At 50.2% G+C, this 22,644-nt stretch overlaps 8 protein-coding genes across 8 annotated transcripts; 2 read left to right on the forward strand and 6 right to left on the reverse strand.

Annotated features, from left to right (window-relative positions):
• Nucleotides 1-89: 89 nt before the first annotated feature.
• On the forward strand, nucleotides 90-1,586 carry EI90DRAFT_3145296 (purine and uridine phosphorylase; the record flags this gene model as incomplete). The annotated part of the gene is made up of 9 exons (XM_039065264.1): nucleotides 90-114; nucleotides 166-236; nucleotides 307-462; nucleotides 521-619; nucleotides 683-805; nucleotides 863-892; nucleotides 945-1,021; nucleotides 1,076-1,175; nucleotides 1,236-1,586. The coding sequence occupies 9 exons, from the start codon at nucleotides 90-92 to the stop codon at nucleotides 1,584-1,586; spliced, it is 1,032 nt and encodes a 343-aa protein (XP_038917302.1).
• EI90DRAFT_3053156 (fungal-specific transcription factor domain-containing protein) lies at nucleotides 1,564-6,525 on the reverse strand. Its single transcript, XM_039060005.1, has 13 exons — nucleotides 6,224-6,525; nucleotides 6,084-6,173; nucleotides 6,007-6,021; nucleotides 5,912-5,927; nucleotides 5,512-5,813; nucleotides 4,311-5,451; nucleotides 4,058-4,257; nucleotides 3,756-4,002; nucleotides 3,508-3,704; nucleotides 3,231-3,453; nucleotides 3,034-3,170; nucleotides 2,876-2,968; nucleotides 1,564-2,819 (listed from the first exon to the last, which is right to left on the reverse strand). Exons 1-13 carry the CDS (start codon nucleotides 6,336-6,338, stop codon nucleotides 1,819-1,821), a joined length of 3,777 nt encoding a protein of 1,258 aa, XP_038917303.1. The 5' UTR covers nucleotides 6,339-6,525; the 3' UTR covers nucleotides 1,564-1,818.
• A 225-nt stretch (nucleotides 6,526-6,750) lies between these two features.
• On the reverse strand, nucleotides 6,751-9,803 carry EI90DRAFT_633024 (uncharacterized protein). Its single transcript, XM_039067880.1, has 4 exons — nucleotides 9,678-9,803; nucleotides 9,303-9,619; nucleotides 8,596-9,244; nucleotides 6,751-8,523 (listed from the first exon to the last, which is right to left on the reverse strand). Exons 2-4 carry the CDS (start codon nucleotides 9,523-9,525, stop codon nucleotides 7,113-7,115), a joined length of 2,283 nt encoding a protein of 760 aa, XP_038917304.1. The 5' UTR covers nucleotides 9,526-9,619; nucleotides 9,678-9,803; the 3' UTR covers nucleotides 6,751-7,112.
• A 1,615-nt stretch (nucleotides 9,804-11,418) lies between these two features.
• On the reverse strand, nucleotides 11,419-13,807 carry EI90DRAFT_633496 (putative GTPase activating protein for Arf-domain-containing protein). The gene is made up of 6 exons (XM_039067881.1): nucleotides 13,633-13,807; nucleotides 13,534-13,567; nucleotides 13,442-13,474; nucleotides 13,338-13,388; nucleotides 13,242-13,284; nucleotides 11,419-13,189 (listed from the first exon to the last, which is right to left on the reverse strand). The coding sequence occupies exons 1-6, from the start codon at nucleotides 13,694-13,696 to the stop codon at nucleotides 11,810-11,812; spliced, it is 1,605 nt and encodes a 534-aa protein (XP_038917305.1). The 5' UTR covers nucleotides 13,697-13,807; the 3' UTR covers nucleotides 11,419-11,809.
• Nucleotides 13,808-13,934: 127 nt separating this feature from the next.
• On the reverse strand, nucleotides 13,935-15,374 carry EI90DRAFT_2917455 (Alpha/Beta hydrolase protein; the record flags this gene model as incomplete). The annotated part of the gene is made up of 5 exons (XM_039054614.1): nucleotides 13,935-14,296; nucleotides 14,354-14,657; nucleotides 14,714-14,863; nucleotides 14,918-15,079; nucleotides 15,129-15,374. 5 exons carry the CDS (start codon nucleotides 15,372-15,374, stop codon nucleotides 13,935-13,937), a joined length of 1,224 nt encoding a protein of 407 aa, XP_038917306.1.
• Nucleotides 15,375-15,816: 442 nt separating this feature from the next.
• On the reverse strand, nucleotides 15,817-17,641 carry EI90DRAFT_3145297 (FMN-dependent dehydrogenase-domain-containing protein; the record flags this gene model as incomplete). The annotated part of the gene is made up of 6 exons (XM_039065265.1): nucleotides 15,817-15,995; nucleotides 16,048-16,534; nucleotides 16,595-16,858; nucleotides 16,910-17,121; nucleotides 17,186-17,255; nucleotides 17,309-17,641. 6 exons carry the CDS (start codon nucleotides 17,639-17,641, stop codon nucleotides 15,817-15,819), a joined length of 1,545 nt encoding a protein of 514 aa, XP_038917307.1.
• A 245-nt stretch (nucleotides 17,642-17,886) lies between these two features.
• EI90DRAFT_3053176 (Spc98 family-domain-containing protein) lies at nucleotides 17,887-20,801 on the reverse strand. Its single transcript, XM_039060006.1, has 3 exons — nucleotides 19,632-20,801; nucleotides 18,453-19,578; nucleotides 17,887-18,401 (listed from the first exon to the last, which is right to left on the reverse strand). The coding sequence occupies exons 1-3, from the start codon at nucleotides 20,528-20,530 to the stop codon at nucleotides 18,135-18,137; spliced, it is 2,292 nt and encodes a 763-aa protein (XP_038917308.1). The 5' UTR covers nucleotides 20,531-20,801; the 3' UTR covers nucleotides 17,887-18,134.
• Nucleotides 20,749-22,213, forward strand: EI90DRAFT_3053178 (uncharacterized protein). Its single transcript, XM_039060007.1, has one exon. The coding sequence runs from the start codon at nucleotides 21,230-21,232 to the stop codon at nucleotides 21,851-21,853; it is 624 nt and encodes a 207-aa protein (XP_038917309.1). The 5' UTR covers nucleotides 20,749-21,229; the 3' UTR covers nucleotides 21,854-22,213.
• Nucleotides 22,214-22,644: the final 431 nt, after the last annotated feature.

The following is a 22,644-nucleotide window of genomic DNA, read 5'->3' on the forward strand; positions in this document are numbered from 1 at the left end:
TTCGGAGCAGTGTCTCCGGAGCCTGTGGAGATTGTGCTTATGTAACCAGACATGAGACATGCTATCCGTTCGCCCTTCAAGCGCCGAACATGAGGGCGAAGTTTACTGATGCTAGTAAGTAAGATGTTGAATCGTTCTAGAATGATCCCAATGGGTCGTGGACAGATTTCCCGAGATCCGAGGATGGTCGAGTGTACCATCTTGGTCTCCGACTGGGGGAACTTGCCAATCGAATCGTGAGTACGGCGGGGCCACCGATGAATCCTATCTTTATGTCACCGACATCCTGTGCCCTCCTTCGCAAAGGTCACTGTAGGCGATCCTCATCGAGCTCTCAAATTGGCGGAGAAGTTCGACCACAATGATGGTGGTATCATCAAAGTAGAGAGCGACCGCGGTTTCCTAACCATGACAGGCACATACAAGGGTGTACCCCTGAGTGTCGTTGCGATAGGCATGGGTGTGAGTTTGTCTGACCCCAGCTTTCATGTCAGCCAGCAGGCCTGACCACAATGCCTAGTTCGCAAACATGGACTTCTTCGTGCGGGAGTGCCGGGAATGTGTCGATGGAGACATGTACATCATCCGATTTGGTTCTTGTGGCGGACTTGCTAACGTAGTAAGTTTGGCCCCCAACTCAAGTTCGCCTTTCTATTGCTGCAGCAATTGACTCCTGTGTCAGCCTGCAGGCTCTGTTGCAGTGCCTGAAGCCAGTGTTGCCATAACGAGGAATTACGATTACGATTTCACTTCCTCCAGGACAGGAGATGGTTTCGCAAAGGATGCGTATCGAATCAGCAAACCGGTTCGAACTTATTGACCTCATTCACCCGAGAAATCATTTTTATCCACTCTCTGTTAGGTACCCGCAGATCCTTATCTCCGGAAAAAGGTTCGCATTCACAATACAATGTACCTATAACTGCATTCAAAAAACTGCCCAGCTGGTTGAATCATTGAAACAACTCGCTCCACCTGGCTCAAACATACTGGACACTTGTGTAAATGCATCCGCAGATTCGTCAGTTTGTCTCATTTTGAGTTTTTGGGAATCCTCCGACTAATACTCGCCCAGCTTCTATTCCTCTCAAGGGCGTCAAACGGCATTCTTAGACCATAACGAAAATCTGATCGAGTATGCGTTATCCGTCGTTCCAAAACTAAGGAGTTTGGAGGCAGGCTAGCTCTTATCTTTCGTCCACATTCTTTTCTAAACTACGGTTGCACATTCATAGATGGAGACTTTCCACCTGCTCCACTTAGCCCATGTCTTTCAACCATCCAACACTGCGAGCGACGAAATTCCGCTGTCGAAGCTCAGTGAATCATCTGCTGTTCCCCCGATAAGCCTCCCTGCGTCACATACAACGACGCCGAGTGGGGCAGGATCACATAATATCACACCTCTCAAGGAAAAGTTGCATGTGGCAACAGAGGGTCGAAGATGGCAAGGCAGGATATGTGCATGCTCCGCACAAATGGTATTTGCATCCAGGACAACAAATGATATTATTACGCCGGAGCTGGTTGGGTCTCTTCAAGATTGGGCAGGCAGAGCATGTATGGAAGCTTTGATCTCCGCGTAGGGCGGTCCTCCTGCAATTTGTCATCGAGTGCATCACATGAAGGAAATTAGAGATATGTAGTAGGTTATAGATACAGCTTTGAGTTGTCATATCTGTAAATTAGATCTCAAATACAAGAATAGGTACAACTTATCAGATTTAAACAGATACGACGCCAGAAAGCTAGTCCTGAATGAGACGGATAGAAGCCGGAACATTCCCTGTGATCCGAGAAGCTATCACCGACACACGTTCATGAGGGGTAGCCAAAGCGATCGATTGAAGGAACACCTTGTCGGTCGAACATCTGGAACATGGATGGAGCGTTTAACGGAGTAGGTACGGGCTCCGGTCCACGAGGGTTTCTTCCGTTGTCAAGAACAAGAGGCAAGCTATACAGCGATGCGGAGAGTGACGAAGGGTCACCAAATGGATCATTGGCGGCGAATTCGGTCCAGAAGGGCTGCTCGGTGAAAGTGCGATTCGACAAAGGATTGACCAATGCGGATTCTCTAGGAGTTTGCCCAAGAAATTGGGGATAGACAGGCCCGCTAGGTGGTTGCAATGGAGGGGGCTGATATGCATAACTAGGGTGGGGTGGAGGAAGATATCGAGAATCGTATTCATAGGAAGTTGTTTGATGTTGAAGGTGTTGTTGAGGGAGGTGCTGGAGTGGCTGTTGAGGCAATGAAGAAATAGGAGGACGGGCTTCGGGCACCTGATCACGAGTGTTTGCCCATTGGTTGGGAATTAACTGAGAGTTAATGGAACTGCTGGTGAAATTCTCAAATCCAGAAATGGATTGACCCGAGTCGGGAAGTGGTTGAGGAACAGCTTGCGGGGGATGTGAAAAGAGAGGTTTATCTTGTTGCCGTGCTGGATCGGGGGCCCCGTCTAAAAATGCTGGATGAATAGGCGCAGCCGTAGATGTAACAGGAAAGAATTTCGCGCTGGCAGGGTATGAAGGTTGCACGAAGTCCTGGCCTGCCCCAGCCCAATTAGGCCTTGCTTCAAGATGATCTTCGTTCGCTGGGTGGAAATGCGAAACTTCGAGATCGTCCTCTGCAGCTCGCTTGTGTCTTTCTGGAGTATCTTGAGACGAGGTAAGTTCGGCCTCGTGAATATTAGCCCTAGACTTGTTTAAAACGTCCCAGGCCCGACCAGCACTCGGCCAGACAATTGACATCTGCTCCAGAATTTCCATAGCTTTCTTCAGCGCTTGAGTGGACTGCACATCTCCTGGAGAATCAAACACTAAAATTGGGCTCGCTCAGCGTCGAGGGGACCTGGGGCTGAAAGGAGAGACTTACAAATAGTGACATGCATAATACTTGCAGTAAATAAGAAGAAAGTAATGAACGCTGGACAGTACTCCATTGAGAAATTATCGGCATATGCGGAAACTATAGTCAGCCGACTTAACTCAGCGACAGACTTAAAATAGACGTCTTAGACAGCCAAGACTTACCAATTGCAACCAGCATATTGGCTGCTTTTTCGCACAAACTGTACGCCTTTTGTGCGTAACGCACTGCCGACGAACTTGGAGCAACGTCCTCTGCTTCAGACTTTATAACATTTAGCTTCTGTGCCTTGACTCGTATGCTGGTAGGACAAAGGTTGAGTTACTTTAAATGAATTGAATGAGGATAAAAAATTCCTCACAAGGGCCGATGCAAAAGTAAGACCGTGCACCAATAATCCATGTGAAGTGTCACGATGTGAGGCGCTGGAATGCGGTCTGATTTTGGACAGACATATCGAAGAGGTTCAGGGAGATCATAGTACCACTTGTCCAGTTGTATTTCCAGATTTGTCGCCTCAGTAGTCCGATTGCTGGCAGGCCGAATGGCGTACACTTTATGAATAATATCCGCCATGATGCACGCTATATTTGCCCTTCAGCTGGTGAGAAGTTAGATTCAGAAGATCCTCAACTTACAGAGAGTGGCTCTGTGTCGGAAACATAGGATGATGTGGCAGGGTCCTGCCACATACGATGTGTTGGACGATGAAGTAATTGATTCGTCAGTAAGATGCTCCCATATCAGGGCGTCCTCGGCTAGATCCTGTGGGAGATGGGTGTCGTAGTCTGTGCGCAATATTGAGCATGGCCGACCAATATAGGTAGAGATATAGCTGGGAACAAGTCAATGAACAAATACGAGAAATACCAGGGCGTCTACTTACATGTCGATAAGCATGAGGCTGTACCAGATTCTCCGACACGCCTCCTTTTCTTCATCAGAATAAACGCTAGTACCCGCGTGGGAAACCCATTTGTCAACTGAGCGGTTCAATCCAATGTCTTGAGCAGTGCGAACAGCGAGGCCAGCTGTCTGCCAGGCCACAGCCATGGCACCAACACCGACGTCAAGATACCCGACAAGGACAAGGGCTTGGATAGTAGACAAACGACTTGGGATTTTTCCCCAATCTAGGGACAGTAGCCTTGAACGATACTAAGCGGACGTTTGCACAAAATCACTCACATATAAGCTGCCGAACTTTATCAGCATATTCTAGCCCAGCTGACCACAGCGACATCTTTGGTACGCTTTCTTTGTCGTCGTTTGTATATCTTGATGCAGAGGCCATCATTGCATATAGCAGTGTAAGAGATATTGGCTTTGGAGCAGGCTCAGATGACTGGCTATTCTCCTGGGAATAATCATCTCCCGTCCCGTCGAAACTAAATGGTACAATTATCAGCAATGCTCAACATGAACAGTATAAATCACGCACGCTGCTCGATACGACCTTTGGAAGTGGGCCTTGTGTACAACCGGCAACACCGGGTGAACGTGTCTCCAATAGAGTGCCATTAATTCGTCAAGCTCATCCCTTGGTGGCAAAGAGACCTTCACGACAACCAAATCAAGATCCCTTTCCTCGATGAAAGTAGGTATGCTGGCCAGGCGTTGTTGCACAAGAATGGGATCGCGCTCCGCAAGATCCCCTTCAGGATCAGGCTGTGAGGGCCCTATCCACGTGACCGCCGGGGACACTGTGTGCTTGAGCTTCCCCGGTAGAGACGAACCATCTGTGATAGATGAACCCCTTGCGCTGTACTGATCTGAGGAAGGACTATCTTCCTTCAATGGCGCGCCGGTAGTGTAGCCTCTTGGTGAGTATGAAACCTCTCGGCTTCCAGAAGATTGTGATTGCGTTGTCGCGCGGTGGTCTTTACTTGGATCGACGGCCGGCCAAACGCCTGAACGAGGGAAGTACCAAATCCCACCTTTCTGGCCTGTACTGGGTACAAATATCCCGGGCGTATCTTCCGTAGTCTTCTTGGTGTGAGAATTATTGTCCGACGTGCCATCTCCAGATTGGGATTGAGATAATGGGTGAAACAGTTGATCACGCCTCCCTGATATCGTAACCTTAGCCGCAGCAGACGCAGATGCATTGGCGAGGAGATGTAATCCAGAGGTTCGGCCATGGTACCGAACGTCAGAGTGGTCGTCGATGGACAATTGACCCATTTGGGAAAGCTCATCCGACTCATCGTCACCCGTCCCTTCGCTATCCCCGTGAGATTGATGTCTATCAGAAGGTAGTATAGCGGCCTCCGAGCTCCGAAATGTGTCAAATGAAACAGGGGGAGATGAAGCAGAATGAGCTGATGGAGGAGACCAGGTATTAGTTTGACTATTATTTATGCCACCTGAGTCCGACGTGCTGGCATTGAGGGGCGCGCTGGGGTCACCAATACGACGCCGCTGGTTGCTGGGCCCTGTCGGAGTCCAATTGGGCAATGTGTCATTTGCGACACTTTCACTAAGCAGAGGATACGAGGAAGAAGGGGAACTTGCACCAGCCCCCAATTGCATTAAGCGTTCAAGGCGATTCTGCCAGTCATAAGGATCCACTTCGTTGGGGTCTGTCGAGAAGAAAATCATGAGAAAGTGAAAACTAATTGTTGGAAGCAAAAGATACAAACCATCGGATTGCGTGACAGCAACCTTTGACCCGGCAGGTTGGGCCTTCCGAGGTCCCTGGGCTCTTTGGGCCTTACTCTTATCAGCAGAGAAGGACCCTTGAGCTGCAACGGAAATTCTGGCCTTAGTACCGAAAGGCGAACTGTCCACCCTGTCAATGACGGCCGACGCAAGACCATCTTGCCGAAGGTTGGCAATGAGACCTTGTGCACGAGGGTCGGAGGTGGATATGAAAGTCCCAAGGATAGCTTCCAGTTGGTGTAATCGCGTCTCGATAGCGTCGATATAGCCCTTTGGAGGACCTCTAACGGGTGGCGGTTGAGTAGGGGGACACACCATGGCACGAAAGGATAGTCGACGAAAAGCTGAGCATAAAGTATCCAAAGAATGGAGCCGACGCACCGTTTACGACTTGGGCCTAACAAAGACGGTCAAGGAAAGGTGTAGAGTCATGGACCTCAGTCTGAGTTCACGTAGAGCACAAATGTGTAACCTACCCAGAAATGTGCAAGCTGGAACAAAGTTTAAGAAGCATTAACCTCTATCGACACTCTAAATCGCTAAAACCACTAACCCAGCCCGAGTAGCGCGCAACTTTTGCATGGCTCGCCCGACGCCGAAGGGGGCTCACAACGACTCTTGATCTTCCTACACGAGTCGCAAGCTACTCTGCATTGAGTGCTGCCTGATTACGCGATCGAAGAAGATGCCCACCTCTAGAACTTCGTCGGCGGACGGCTCTGTCCTTAGCGGAAATACCAAGTTGATCAAATAAAGCATCATCGTCATAATCTTCAGCAAGTTGTAAAGGAATTGAGGACATCATCATGGGGAAATGGGGCAAAGCTATGGCTACAGCTAGCTTCCGGCTTTTGAGGAGCGCCAATGGCCCACCTCAGGTCGGAAGCCTCCGCGCCCCTCTGCTTACGTCAGGGGATGTGTTTCATTGCATGGGTCGCTGATCTCATACCGGAAACAAAGTACCACGCATGTGGAGAAACCTCGCTGGTTCGAATTGCTGCTGTTGTGCCTAACCGTGATGGTTGCGAGCATTTATCGCCAAATACAGACGCATATGCCTTCCCAGGAGGATAGGTGCTAAGTACGGTGCAAATGCCTTATCGGGGACTTTCAGTTGCCACGCAGTCCCGCAGTACGCGGTGTTCGATTAACAATATTCACTCTCGGTGGTAACGGTGGAAACAGGGTACAATACAATCTCAAGGCAAAATTGCGGCACGAAAGAGAACATCAAGTTTATTTTACATACACGCAGAACGTTGCTAAGAACGTTGCTAGATGCTATGTGACTGTCAAAGCAGCACAAAGATCCTAGCGCCAATCCAGAACTAACTTAATTCTCGGCCTCATTAGTAAGTTCCGATAAGTGACCCTGACACGAAACAAAACAAAGATGAGCGAAAACGGAAACCGACACAGCCTCAAGCCAGTCGTAATTGGCCCTTGCTTCACTGTGACACCAGCGCCGGGACATTAGCCAGCAGCACCTCTCCGCCAGCCGCAGAGCACTGCTCACAATTCAACATGAAATGATACCATTAATGGAGCAGGAACATCCATATCCCTCTTACGCAAATCGCCATCAATGAAATGACGATTGGCTGATGCCGGGATCTGCATGCGAGAATGAGGGAGGGCATGAGGGACCCCGTGGGGCCAGACCCAGGCTGGCCCAAAGCGATGAATGGTCGCGAGCAGAAGGGGTGGGCGTATCTCCGTCAACACCAGGATTCGGCACAAGACCGAACCCCATCAGATCAGCGGCAGCCGAATGAAATGGAGACTGAGAATGGACTAATGCGGTGTCATATCGGCTAGTACGCTGCTCGGGGCCCGCAGGGGCAGGAGGATATGTTAGCTGATCGCAATTTCGGGCATCCTCTCTTTGGATGTCCGGTCCGTTGTGATTTTGAAAATCCATTGATGTCCCATGGACCAAATCCTCAACTTCCAAGCTAGTCCAAACTTCACTGTCAATCTGTCCGTTTTGAGTTCTGCTCTGGAGTAAAGCACTCATGCCCGCGGTACCCTCGGAATAGCCATCAGGGCTAATTACCGACCCTGCGCGCGGAAGGTCAGTGTATAGTACGGCTGGGTCGGATTGATCCGGTGAACATTGGATGTTCTGCCCCTGAGGGTCCGCTTGATGGCCAGGAGCGTTAAACCAAAACAAGCCTTGATCTAGAGGGAGAGAAATGTAGGGGTTGGTCATCAGGGACTGTTCCAGTTGCGTCCAATCGTTGGAACCGAATTGGCTGACATAAGGATACGAGGGGCCTAGCGGGTGTTGCACAAGGCGTTGACTGGGAAAGTATTGTGGGCCCGATATGGCAGAGGGGTCTGGTGCCGTGGTTGTGCTGGGAAAGCCTGGAATATCGAATGCCGTGGAAAGAGTGATTCCCTGTCCCCACAGATTCTGGAAACTCTGAGTGGACCCATCGAGGGTATGACCACTCGTTGCGGCATCCATAGGGCCTTGGAAACTGTACGCTCCCTGAGATCCAGCATCAATACTGTTCTCAGAGACAGGATGAGAGATTGGAACGTGAGTATCTGTTGACGGTCCAGCAAACTTTTCCATATAACCTTGCCCGGACCACTGAGAGAAGTTATCCTGGGAGACTCCAAGAACATGGGAAGCACTAATTGGGTGGTGGGTATAAGTTTGTGCATGAGACGTGCCAGCCGGCACAGGCTTTGTAGATGACGGACTCAAACCATGTTCGAAGGTGGTGACGGGAGCGTTGGGAGAGACTGATGTGTGTGCGGTGATATCGGAAGCGGGGGAGAAAGTCAGGTTAGTATGGGGGGAAATGGAAGCGATAGGTGAGCGAGCGATAGTTATACCCTCCGCAGGGTGATTAGATTGTCCGGAGATAACGGAAGATGATCCTGCTGAAGAACGACGCGATAGATTAATAGCACCTTGCCGAGAATCGGTCATAAACCGAGCAGGGGTATAATGGATATGATTTGGAGCTGCCCGGGTGGGTCTATGTTATACCGACGGAGATGAATCCCAAAATGAATTGGGGGAATGAAAATGCAGGACAAATGGCACTCACGGGTCAGTGTGCTCTTTTGAAGTCGTCTGTGCCAACGACCGTGAGCCTCCGCCAGATTGTTCCGCGATCCTCGAAGGCACAAAATTCCTTGAAGGGGACAACGAGTGTGAATCCGACGGGTCCTTCTCTTTGTAGCCTTTCTTTCTTCTTTCCTCACCCCACACACAGTCCAACCGCATTCGCGAACACCGCTCGCAGACGCGCGGCTTATCCTGCCCTCCGTCTTTTGTTTCGGGAACGACACATCGGACTTTGCGCTTTCGGCATGCGTTGCAAGCCAGAGAAGAACGCGTGGAATTGGGTTTTGTGAGGGTAATGTGGCTGGGACCAGCCGTAACTGCTGAAGAACCGGAAGAATGATACATGGTATCTGCTGGCCGAGCGTAGGGGGAATTGGGGGACCGGGCTCCTGGCCTCATTCGATTTGCATACGGTCGTGATGCAATCTCATCTGGTATGCTAATTTGGAGGGAGGGGCGACGTGGCTTTGGATCAGTGTGAGATTGGGTGTGTTCATGATGATGGGAGGCATTAGGAAATGTGCTAGTAGATTGTGCAAGTTGAGGGGAAGAGATGGAGCGGTGTTGGAAAATCTGGCTTTGGACCTCCTGCTCAGAGTCCGGAGACGGGGAACTGACGACCAGATTATCTGTGGATAACAATGGGTCATAAGTAAGATATGATGTAAAACATAAATATTGACCAACCATTATTCTTGTATAGATCTGAGTCAAAGGTGTACCAGTTAGCGGAGTCGGGATGATTCCGAGGGTCAGGGAATTTGAAAGGCTTCGGACGATCAGAGCGTGCTACAGCTGGGTTAGATGGTCGAAGGACGCTGCTGATATGCGTATGAGATTGAACAAGTTCTGGACCAGCGCCTTCCAGCTGAGGAAAAAAATCATGGGCAACCTCAGACGCCGACATCATGCAAGAAAGGAAGGGTTATCGTGAGACGCAAGGAACGGCAAGGTTCGGAGGTGCTCAGCGAGCGAAGGAACGGCCCCTCATAGATACCCAGCAGCTTATAAATAAATGACGTTTGAGGAGGAGCACGATCGAACCAAGTCAAACCTCCGCACCTGAACGAAAGACACATATAAATCCACAAAGGATAAACTGTTTCAACGCAATAGAGTTTCAAGTATTTTCACCAGTGTCTGCACCGCTTCGTCCCAGGAGTGAGAAGGCTGAGACGGCTAAACCTGAGTTGGATGTTCGAGTCAGAGCCAGACCGTAGGATGTCATATGGATGCAATCCAGTTTGTCTGTAGGTTTCCCCTATCTTCGATGAGCAAATTCGATTCTCCCTAGGCTGGTTCCCCAACTGGTACTAATTATGCCCAAAGTTGGGCATGTGCGATCCTTGGCGGTTGGCGGCGACAACTAGAGGGTGGTACGACCCAGAATACCGAGGCACCTCATAGCTCAATATTTCACTGCAGTCACTACTAATAGAATCCCGCCTGAGGGATGTCCCATTTCTAAGGGACTTGTGTTGTGGGACCTGGAGAACAGTCAACAGACTCTTCGGTACTTGCCTTTTCGGGTGACGAATCGCTGCTTTGTCGAGCGACTACGGTTAGCAACTGGCAGTTGTACACTCCACTCACTGGACCCCCGATTGCTTGCGAGTCGTTTCGAGATCTCATTGGTCATTGATGCGGTTTTTTCTTAACTCCGTTCCTTTACGCCCAAATCTTCGGAGCGTTATATGTATTCAAGCTATTCGCATGTTCACGGAGACTTGAGAGCTCGGTTAGGTTCGTCGCCCTGGCTGTGGAAGCAGAATGAGAACGCGACACCATTCTCTTTCCCCTTGCCCTTCGTTTCGAAGACTTGCACCCACGTTATGACAGGACAGCCATGCCCACGACCATACATGCTTTCCAATCTAGTGCCTTTGTCTGTCAACCCCGAGCGGTGGGAATATTCATCAGAGGCGGGAATGTAGGGCCAGGCATCTATGGTCATAGGACTCGGGAAGCACCGCATCTCCCGTCCGATCTGCGAAGTTAAGCTGAGTACCGGTCAGTTAGTACTATGGAAGGGGACTACATGGGAATCCTGAGTGCCGTAGTTCTTATTCATTCATTCTTTTGGTCTCTGCCACTTCTCCCTCTCTCAGAGCTACGAGTGCGAACTTTATCAATGACTCTGATCGACAGAGCAAACAAAGCATATGGCTTCTTTCCATCCTTCTCTGTTTCTCAGTCAATTGGTCATTTATCATTTATCATATATATTATTGATATTTCCCTTTCATCTTCTTTGTCACCCTGTGCATCTCTACTAATCGTGATCTACTTAATGGAGGAACGTTCATTCGGCAGACGTAGCTCATATGCCTTTGCTCCTTGTTTGCTACTGGCGGATGGCGGTCGGAGAGCTGACAAGATGGGAGGTACAATATTTTGTGCGGCAGCAGATTAAGAGGATTGAGGCGTGTGTATGATTCATTTTAAACTCCGCATCCGCGCCTATATATGACGGAGCGTATAACGAGTTACACTGTCATTGCTGATGGTTTTTTCATTCTTTCATGCTTAGCCTAGGCACCGCTTCCGCCGCTTCATTTAGTCGATCCTCCATCTGGATTTAAGAATATTCAGGCGAAGGCGCTTTACCTTCAGATGCCTTCGGCAAGTGGGATCCCGTTTATTTTGCAATAAGGGGTTCACTGGTTCTGCTTTCACATCTCCTGCTGGTTGTGCGCAGTCTGTTGCACGCTGGGGGGTTACTGGGTCGTCACGGCGTCCTCAATTAATCCAGAAGTCGTCGGCATGAAGATCCTCTACACAATTCCTTCAGAATGCGTTTCCACCTGATGTGGGCTGTGGTTGCCGCGACGCGGCGCGTGTTTTCTTCATATCCATGTGTCAACCCTTACCCTATAGCGAAGTCTGGACGTTTTACGAAACTTCACAAGTGACTTGCTGTGCGGGTAACCTCGACATCGGCATCATTTGGAACCTAAAATAAAGAATACAAGTCAAAGAGATTCATTCCATTCATTGCAGCTTAACCAATAAAATTGGTTGATCACTACAATGACGTCGCTGACGTAACCTGAACACTTTCCACAGACAGGGAAGGGCTCAGAATGCACCTCCAAACGCTCCAAAGGGAGATTGATTGTTGCCTGCGCGTCCTTGCCCTGTACCGAACGGATTCGTCCCAGTGTTGTTCCTTGATGCAACTGGCGAGTTGCCTTTCAAGTGTGCAGGCAGCATACTCTGTGCGAATGACGTCTGGGCATCCACGCCACTAAATGGAGACGAGGATGTTGGGGATGAAGTTGTTCCAAATGCCCCTGGAAAGACGAGGTAGGTGACAGACTAGAAGAGAACGGCGAGCCCAGGGTGCTCGATTGATAAGACTGTTGAAAGGCTGGACTGGACGAAGCTCCGCCAATGGTTCCAAATGCATTGTTCGCACCAATACCAAAGCCCGGCTGGCCAAGTGATGAAGGGGGCATGATTGAGTTTGGCACGCCTATCGACGCTAACCCATTCTGACCAAACGGTGGTGTCGACGGTGGAGCACCAGCACCCCAAGCGGATGCACCAAGCCCAGAAGCACGCGCCCCCAGGAATGCAGTGGACCCCAATGACATCGAGGTGTGCTGCGGCTGGAGGTGTGAACCACTTCCGAACGAGCTCCCGCTGGAATGGGCCGACACAGATGAGAAAGGATTCAAGGAGCTTCCGCTCGCACTACTTACGCCCCCTCCAAATGCTGATGCGCCTGCGGTAGATGGGGACAAAGTGAACGGCATGCTGAAGCTTCGTTGGGTGCCAATCCCGAGGATATCGCCTGAGGGACGGAGGGTTGCCAATGAAGTGGACGTAGGTGAGGTGGTACCGCCAAATGGGGAACCAAAAGTCCCGGAGGTTGACCCCGAGGTCGCAAATGGTAGCTGGGCATTCGTCGTTGAGGGCACCGTTTCTTGAAGCGAAAGTGACATCATGTCATGCCACAGAGGGCTGGAGGATGGTAATGCAGACGACGGGACTGTGGAAGTGAATGGTGATAGATACTGAAGCGGAGGTTGGCTATTGGGTGCCAAAGGTCCGTTTGATGAGGTTGGTCGTGGGGATGGTTGAGTGTATCTCGAACTCGGCGCCGGGGGCTCAAGGGCAGAGGCCGTCGAAGGTCTGAAAGGCAAGGTTCCACTGCCGAATACGCGTTCACGCTGAGCCCCCGACGACCCGCGTAGTGGAAGTGCAGGACTAGGAGGCGACAGCACATTTGCTCCTCTCCCAGAGAGCGAGGTTGATGATACGATGGGGGTGCTTTTCGCCCGCGATGGGGCGCGGATAACTTGGATAACATCTTCTAGGTCGGAGTGTGAACCTAGACTCACCCCGCCAGTACGTCCAGGGACGGGGTCTTTCGGAAGGGGTGCGAGCGGTGAAGGGGATGGTGAAGATTTGACGGGAGCCATGAATTTCTTATACTGGTATTTGTCTCGAATGAATTTCTCCATTTCACTTCCTCGATCGGACTCGTCAGCATTTGTGGGTGGTGGGTTTTTCCGCTCATCAGGATTGTAAGTCGAGTTAGCCTTGGAATTTCCCATGTTTTTCATGCTCTAAAGAAGGGCCTGAGTTTGAGCAACAATTATAGATCGACCAGACCCGAACCTCCACCTGATCCTTTGTCCATGTGTCCAAAGTGACACTTTTACTGACAAATGAAGTTTGTGAACTGAACCCTAAGGAGTTGTGGTGCATCCTTACACCTTGCTTATGTGGGTCCCTAACTTACGGTGAATGCTGGCGCAACTGACACTGTTCGATCGTCCTCAGCGCTGCAGTTGCAAAAAGTTGCAACCTGATCGTACCACACGAAGACACCAATATTCCACACCGCCCATCTGCAGTGCCATTCATGTCAGAAATCAAAAACCCGGGACGAAGGTGGTTGATAATTCACCTCGGTGCGCGACCCCTACAATCTGCACAAATGTCTGGACAAACCTAAGCTCGTAAACCGTTGCACCGGACACTAACACGGTGAAACCAACCAACTCACCGTTCCCAGGACGCGTCAAGAGTTCCGCCAGCGTCCGCTGGTTTTTGTCTGGTCGAGTGGACATCAATGCACACTGTCACTGTGTCGGTTGATGATGCTGTCGTCGCCGAGAATTTGGAAATAGCAGCGGCCAAGACCGGCTTACGTCATTCACTTCATACGATCTCACCCAGTCAACAGATAAAACAAAACCAGAACGGTGGTACTATCGTAAAGCCAAAGATGAGAGTGTACGTCTACATTATGAAATCGGATATGCTGCCTGTAAGATGCAGGGATGCCGCATCTAGCCCCAAATAAAGTCATTGAGAACATCCACAATATTGCTTTTCCATATGGTCCACCATGTCCTGAATTCCTGAGCTTCTCCTCGGTCCGCTTGTCCCGGGAACCCTCCAAAGGACCACCACCCACAGTCCTGCAATCTTGTCAGGGATAATTAGACGGATGACATGGGTCTGGCACACCTGGCATTCCCCCTGAACACGAGCCACAGGGACTTCTCTAGTCTCATCTTGCAACACGGATAGGATATAGGCGAGCCGGTGGGCAGCAACAGGGTTAGGTCGACCCTTTAGTGTCATCGCCAATGTGTCATTGAGCCGAACAAGCTTGTCTCTAGCGCTTGTACTGCTCGTATTATAAACAATACTTTTCCCAGTGCCTATTGAGCTCAGTGATCAGCAAGGTGTGGAGTATTGCTGATCGAGCCATGACGTACGACACTTGGACTCGAAGGCGAACCCGGCACGAGTGCAGAAAGACCATGGCCCATTACAGGTCCCCATTGCTATGGGATCGGCGTCATTATATACGTGTACTACGGGCACCTCGTGACTCATTGTGTTCGATGTGACAAGGTGCAGTCTCTCCGCTGCCAAACGTTCCGGAATAGATTCAAAAGTGACTGTCGGGAAACCGAAGGTCTGCCCAACGAGGGACGCTAATCCACCTCCTAGACTGTGTCCGGTAGCCCACCAGTTAGTGGTGTCTGGGTACATTGCTACAAACTTGCTCATAACGACCTGAGAGAGCAGCATTAATGCATCCAACGTGCATCGCAATCCCAATCTACGCGTACCGTGGCTTGAGCATAGTAGGAATGTTCAGATAGGAGAGACGCGGTAAGGCAAACATTACTGCATCTATTTCCCCCAAGGCTACAATGACATGGGTGGTCCATTCTCGCAAATAGGACGTCGGCACAGCAACAAGAGCATAAAAGGTTGTCCTGAATGCAAGATTTTGGGAGCTGTGTCATGAATAAACAACAGTATAGACGTACATTGTACTTGTCCTTCTTTGAAGAGCTTGCAAGGGAGTCCTGTAGCCCATTTCCCGACACTGTCGTGCCTTTAAAAGTAACGAGCGCAGTGGAATTATCGGGGCTCATAAATAAATGCCCACGAAGCCCATCTTCCTCGGGCTCCCATCCGAAAGGAGCGTTCTGTTCCAAAGTTCACAAATACAGCAACTGACATCCGAGGATAGCTTACCCAGTCGAATCCATCTAATGTATACCACTTCGTATCATTGGTCGGGAATGGATGATACGCATCCCAGGAGGCGTATGCTAGACCAAGCAATGTTTCTCTATCTGTCTCATCGGGCTTCAACACGCCCACGTCGATCCTATCAATCGTCATCGATTCTGAGCGCTCCGCCGACCGAATAGCAGCCTCCTTGAACAATCTGGGGTCCCGGGCACGTGCGACATGAGACTGATATGAGCGGAGCCGCATTGGTGGGCGGTAGAGAAAGTGTGCGTCATCCACCTCCTCACTCCTGAGCAGTGTCGGTGCTTCACTGATTCGCAACCATGAGTACTTCTTCTCCAGAAGGATAGGGAGGCCATTCCTCGGGGATCCCAGTCCAAAAACAAAGGATATAAGAGAAAGCGTAAGAAAGAGCCAAAGATATACCATGCTTGAGGATCGGGCGGGACCGAACAGATACCGACTCGGAGATGACCGAATCCGTGTCGGCACCTGCCAGCTTGCACGGCAAATATCCAGAAGAGAGCAACGGCTCCATCACATTCAGGTTGACCTGGCGTATAAAGCCAAGCCTGAGCACATATCATTAGATTCTATTAACTCAAGCTCATAGCTACAGCAATTATATCCTAATCCCGCTCCACCCAAAACATCCTCCTGTATCTCAGTGTCTGGTCATGGCGGTGCATCACAGCTTGCAAAGTCCTTCGTGCCTGGACTTGGGAGCTTTTGATGTACGTTTAAATTCGGAAATAGGATCATTGAGGTAAGGCAAAAGCGCCTTCATGTTAAGGAGATGAGGCCCAAGATCCGAGACCTTCGTGGCGCCTATAAGCCTCATTGTCGTCTCCACTTCGTCTTTCAGAACTAAAACGGACACATTAATGTCTCCTAACTGCACTCACAGCCACAGACGTACTCTGAATTGCCCTCTGCACGCCATCCACTCCATATTGCAAAGCGTAAAGGAATGGACGCCCTAAACCAGCGGCTTTTGCCCCGAGGCAGAGCGCCTTGACCACGTCTGTGCCCCTCCGAATGCCACCGTCCACATAAAACTCCACGTTCGGCAGATTAAAGACCCATGGATGATCGCGCCGTAGCTCCGCGAGAACGTAAAGAGCCGGAGGGGCAGAATCCAATGCTCTTCCGCCATGGTTTGATAACCAAATTATATTGGCGCCAGCTCCAATGGCAAGCAGAGCATCCTGCACGCATTGAATGCCTTTCACGCCAATAAATGGCACATCACCCGAGGCAGATGAAGTAGTGGGAATCAACTGTTTTCTGATCCAAGCAATGTCCGACCAAGTAACATTAGGATCAATAAATCCACTCATAGCTCTCCCGATGCCTCCTCCTTTAGAGTCCGGCGCGGCACCCTTCCCGCCATTGACCCCCATGTCCTAAAACAAGTCTGCTTCTCTAACGTGTGTGCGGGTGATGGAAGTTAATTCAACACTTACGAGAGAAACTTCGGCTTTAACCCTTTCATCAGCTTCTCGCTTCCCAGGTGCAGGGCTGTCGACGGTCACAATAACTGCCCGAACATTTTTCTTTTCGAATATCGAAGATGGTGTGGGCGATGCATGGTACGAAGCGACCTTCTGCAGGAGCGCCGTGGATTTCCGCCTGTCTTTATTCATATACAGCTGGAAAAGAAACGGCTGTTCGTTGTATTCCTTTGCCTGGACAATCTCGTCCATACTAGCAGATGAATTCGTCGATATCTAGGGGAAAGGTTGAGTTCATCCATGTTCAATCGTGTCACGGAAGCTTACACAAAAGAATACGCCTTCACGACCTGCGGCTCTCGAAAACCCAACCTCGCCCAACGGATGGGCAAGTTTCGACATTCCTGTCGCTGATATAAAGAAAGGAACCGTGACCGACATTCCGGCCATCGTTGCGGATGTGTCAACGCTCCGGACGTCAACCATGACTCTTGGTACGAAAAGCACAGAATTCCACGCTGCACGGTTGAGGGTGACGGCTAATCGAGCGCAGGGTGTCAGAATATGCATTTATTCGTTTCACCTTATGGAGCAACAACTGACTCGCCATGTCTGTTGCGCCCGAGGAGAAATAGGCCCATGCTTTTCGAGAAAGATTTTCTTTAGCCACATTCTGCCGTTATCGATGTAAATAAGTATACTGCCAGTATTAGAAAGTTAGCTTACCTCAAAATCCAATAATGATATCATGTTCTCTAGTGGAGGCATGGGAATTTTTTGACCCATGGCAGAAGACGGGCGTATGGGCGACCGCTTGGGCATGGTGACAAGATCGACAGGACCGAGGCACTTTTCCTCGGGGAGGTAATCCCTCAAGGTCGTCGGAGAGTGTATAGGTTGATACTCTGCAGTTGCGTCTCGTCCAGCGTATCTCAGAATAGTCGCAGAACCTCCAGGATGTTCGTCCAGGAAGTCAGTAACATCATACACATTCCCAGAGACTATGATCCAGCAGGACAACCGAGAGTTGTGGATTGATACTTCGTTCGCTGACAACATGTTTTGGTTCCAACGGAAGCTCCGGATGAAAAGTGTGGCACAAGCACAAGCAGCGGAAGGAAGGGTTGAAATGGCGGGTAAGTGGCCATTAGAGTCTATAAGTGCCCAACAGGTTGATGAACCTGAATATTCAGCGGATCAATGATTTCGTCGCAAAGATGGCCGCTGACGGCGATTGTACAGTCGGGCAAACTTAGTTACGTACCCAAATCAAACTTGAAACATCTTCCAAACATTCTCGCGGCCCGAAACTTCTCCGTATCGCCTTACTAAGCAAGTCAAACCCACGTTGTGTCATTTACTGATCGAGAGCCTGTTTCGTGGCGACCGCGATGTCAAAACAATCATACATAAACCAACAATATCTCATTCTTTCGTCTCGAGCGCGGCCACAGTTTAAATTCCAAAGCCATCGATAAGAGACAAAACATACGAGCTACGACCGAGTGGCGCAAGAAATTCAGGGTGGCTTCAACAGTCGTGGCCCGTTTCTCTATGCAAGGCCAGCTTCTCTTAAAAGTTCGGCCCGCCTCTCAGCAGGTCTGGTGAACTCGTTAAAGTCAAGGCGCAACAATAGCCTCTCAACGCTCCTCCGAATCAAAGCATCAATGACACGAACATTCTCCGCACCCTTTCCGTTCACGGTGGGTCCAGGAAAGAAAGTTGTGTTTGACGTTATCTCACCAGATTGAAATATCACATGCGAGGAAAGAGATGCAGAGAGCTGCTCCTGGAAGGTTTCCAGCTGAACCCTTAGACCCTGGAATGAAAGAAATCAGCAACGATGCATCAAACTCACACTCACACTCACTTCATTAACATTGCGGACGACTTTGCGTCTCTCCGAAACAAGACCACCGATTTTTCCGTCCCGCAGCCCGATAGAACCCTCCTCCAGCAAAGCCGGGAGTACATTCCCACCCCACCTCTCGACTTTGGCCACAAAAACTTCGCATATGTCCATAATCGTCTTGATGGTGCTGGAACACGCCGAGTTGGTCAGCAGACTACCAGTAGTCAAGGAATATAGATACGTTCCATGCAAAGCACGTAACGTAGCGAAGTCCAAAGAGGGAGAGGGGATATCCTTGTCCAACCGCTTACGACCGCCCCTAGCACTCGGATGTTCATTCCGGCTCGGACCGAACTCACTTGTCTCCATCTCCTCGTGTCCTTCAGTTGTTGGTGGTGCCGGTGGTGGCGCCGCAGTGGATGCAGATGAAGATCGGCGCCTCCTCACCGACCCGGACCTATGTCTTGAAGGTTGTAATACCCCCTTCAGCCGCTTGAAGTGCCCTTCCACGACATCCAAACACATGTATGACCACAAGTTATCCCAAAACCACAACATCAGGCGAACAGCCTCCCAAGTGTCTCGAAGCAGAAGGCGTCTTTGCCTGTCGTCCTCTGAATTTCCGTTCTCCTTCAGCCCCGCCCATCGGCGGCGGCGGCGCTGAGAACTCGACAAAGATGCCCAACAACTCATAACACGCTGATATATATATCTGATAGAGGCGAAATAAGCAAAGAGTTGAGAGTACGTTTGAATATCGGAAGGAGCCAAGAAAAGATCGAGTGGCCAAGAGAGGCTGTAGGTGAGCTCCAGGGGGACGCCGAGTAAGGTGGTACTGAAATCCATTGAGCGAGGTGTAATATGCGAAAGATCAAGATCAACATCCACGTGAGGCAAATGGGGTCGAAGAGACCCGCCTGGGAGCTTGAAGCGCAGTCGTGATTGGGAAACAGCAGGATCGTGTTCTGCTGATGTTCCAAGGGACGCTCGGAGGATACATAATGCAAGGTCTTGTTCGCGGATGATGCTGAGCCCAGGCGTGCGTGAAGAAGATCGAGGAGATAAACGTGAAACCTTCAATCGTTCGACTTCTTGGATCAGGGCGACGCTAAACTCGCCATTCCTCGTTAGAAAGTAATCGGCTCTATTGAAAGAATATTATCAACTTATACTCCTTTGTAATGGACTGAAACTGACAGAGTATCAATTGCTTCGTTCACTTCACGATGTGTGAGTACTGTGGTCCATAACCACTCGCTGACATTGCTTCGAATCCGGACCATAACATCACTAAAGGCGTGGCTATCCTGAGGTAGGACTTTCCCGAGAAGTTTGGTATGCTCCACCGCAAGCTCTCGAGGCAGTGTGACTCCTCGGGCCTGGAGAGACGATGATTTGGCACTCCTTATCGTTGTCATCGCTCTCCCTACATAAGCTATTGATTCCCGTGTCTCTTCAGACACGCATTTAGGGATCACATCCAGATTCAGCCGGAATGGATTCCCCAACGCGAACGAGTCTCGTTCAGATAATGTCCCATGCACCACGTAGGCCACCAAGTGCATCCGCCACACCTTTTGCACAGTTTCGGCCAGACTGACCATGATTTCCCTTATCTTCTCAACCCCACAATCACTTCGTTCCAGGAGGAGGTCAATCAGCTGTCCAGGCGATATTGAACCAGATGGAAAGTTACGGATTTGAGAAATGAGGGAAATAAGAGCAGCAAAGGGCGCGTCCCAAGAGGAGAAGGTTGCTTTCAGAGATGCTAGCGGTACAAAGCAGCCACCTGCAACCATGGTGTCATCGCGTTGTAGGATGTTGGTTTCCGTTTGGACCGTAAGTGCGTCATACTCTGCGAGAACTGTTCGGATAGAGGCACACATGCTTGCGACATACTCGGAGTCTGTGGCGATAGACTTCGCATCTTCCTTGAGCCTCCGATACTGTAAGCCGATATGTGACAAGTACTCAAGTGATTGTTGCTCTCCAGGATGCAATAATTCCCCCCACACAGGGCTTAGCTTTCCGGTCCCACCATCCAAAAAAAGCGACGAAGGATGACCCGCTAGAACGAGGATGATTTCTGATATCATTTAGACGCGTTTCGCATGACTGTCGTGAGCGAGGAAGCGCCGAAATAGACTGAATGGAGATGGTGGGAGATCTTTCCTTTTGTGGAAGTCAACGTCTTATCCAAGCGCTTGCTTCGGCGAATCATGCTAGCCAGACGAGGGCTGTTCGGGCTAGCCCGAACTACACTCTTTCCAAAGCGCGCATTTTCCGATGCCCCTTCGAAAGAACCAGGGGCTATTGCTGCCGCGAGGAAACGGGCGGAGGAGAAGTTCAAACCTCGCACACAATCTGCCCCTATAATGAGTGAATATAAGGGTCTGTCGTTGACTAAACAACGTCCTAGTGTGGTATTTTGATTTTCATCCTTACAATAACTCACATTTTTTTCTCCAGACATCCCCTCCTCGAGGATAACAATCAAAACCCAAAGGACTCGGCCACCCCAACGGAGTGGTGCGCCACCGCCCAAAGCTGAAACTCTGCTTCAAGCCGCTGGGACGGTAGCGAGCCAAACCCCCCAACAACCGACCACTACTACCTACAGAGCTGGGCCTCGGATTCGCACGACCTACCGCAAAAACGATGGCGGTCACGTCACCCAGATACCATCTGATCGAAGGTCCCCCTCGTTGCCAAAGAAGGGCACCCCTCCTACACGCCTCAATGCCTCTAAGCAGGATCAAAGGATCAAAGTCCAACTCACTGAGGGGAATCCCCCCATGCCCAGTTCCCTCGCACAACAGCCTGACAGGGAGAGCGGGATTGAAGCGATAGAGGCTATCCTCGCTGAGGCTCTAGACTCTACGAGTGTTGGAGAGGATCCGCTTGTCGAATCGGCATTAACAGAGTTCGAATTACAGCCTCGAGACGTCTCTGCCCTCTTGGGGGACGGGGCATTCACAACGGTCCCCGATGAATTGTCTCGAGCGTCGAGGACACTGCCTGCTGTAGAAATCCCTCGTTCTACCGCCAATCCAACCCCCACCGCCGAACGACAATTTCGCTCCATACAGAAGACGCGCAGGACATTTGGTCTCCGCCCCTCGTCCCTCAAAACATCCTCTGCACCACAAGGCAAACATTCAGGGCCTGGGATGGAGCACGGACCGACTCCAAACAACCTAATTGACCCTCACATTTATATTTCTACTCTACCGGGCGCTGTTCGATTCAAGCGAGAGCAAGTTGGAGGTGACTACGACCGTTTGTTACAATTTGTGCCTCGCTCAGACAAACGTGTTCTCGACCTTGCAATTCCTCCGCTCGCTAGGAATGGGAGCATTTCTCTCGAGGGCCGCGCGAGGGCTGTGAGGACAGTAGAAAAGTTGACTTCGTCAGCTTAAAATTGTTGTATTCTAATCCATACATTGCTTAACAAAAACTAGATGTCCTGTCCGCTTGTTGGGGGCTGATCGGCATCAATTTTCCCTAAACCCTAAAACGCGTTTAGCGGCTGGTTTGTCCACGTCCAACGCATTTTGACAGGATAGTTGTGCTCCATGTATGTTTGTCGCTCGTCGTGATGGCGGTGGGTTATGGGTTGCTCATTCGTATCCAGCTCCCCTAAAATTGTACTGGTATCATGCCACCTCACAAGAATGTAGCATCAAGACAAGCGCCTACAACAATCCACGAAGACCAGTCTTGGGGGAAAAGAACTGGCATCATCTTACCGCAAACCATATCCGGACTGCTCGCGCTGGGCTTGAGCAGAAGCGAGTTAGCCTGGAAGTAGCAGCGCGCCGTGCTGATGTGCCGGACAACTCACTTCGACTTATCAGGACACCCCCATTATACAGAATTTCATAAAATGCACCCAATGTGGGGAAGCAACATGAAGAAAACTGACGCGAGTCACCCCAAAGGTCTTTTGCACGTAGATAGGTCAATGGGAGCGGCTGTCGGATGCAATATGGTGATAAAGTCCTTCAAAATCTACAATTGGCAGCTACAAGGATACAGGAAGAACCAGTCCCACGTGGGTAAAAGAATCCCTCTTATCATGCAAAAGTTTTTGCATAAAAAAGCTGAACTCATTACAATATATCGAATATTAGCTACCACCCCTTGAAGGGCGTTCGCGATAATACGAGAGTTCCTCGGGACACGCAGAACCTAGCCAGGTTTCCTCGCG

The sequence above is a fragment of the Cantharellus anzutake genome (genome assembly GCF_015039405.1).
Source record: "Cantharellus anzutake strain C23 chromosome Unknown EI90scaffold_18, whole genome shotgun sequence".
Taxonomy (NCBI): domain Eukaryota; kingdom Fungi; phylum Basidiomycota; class Agaricomycetes; order Cantharellales; family Hydnaceae; genus Cantharellus; species Cantharellus anzutake.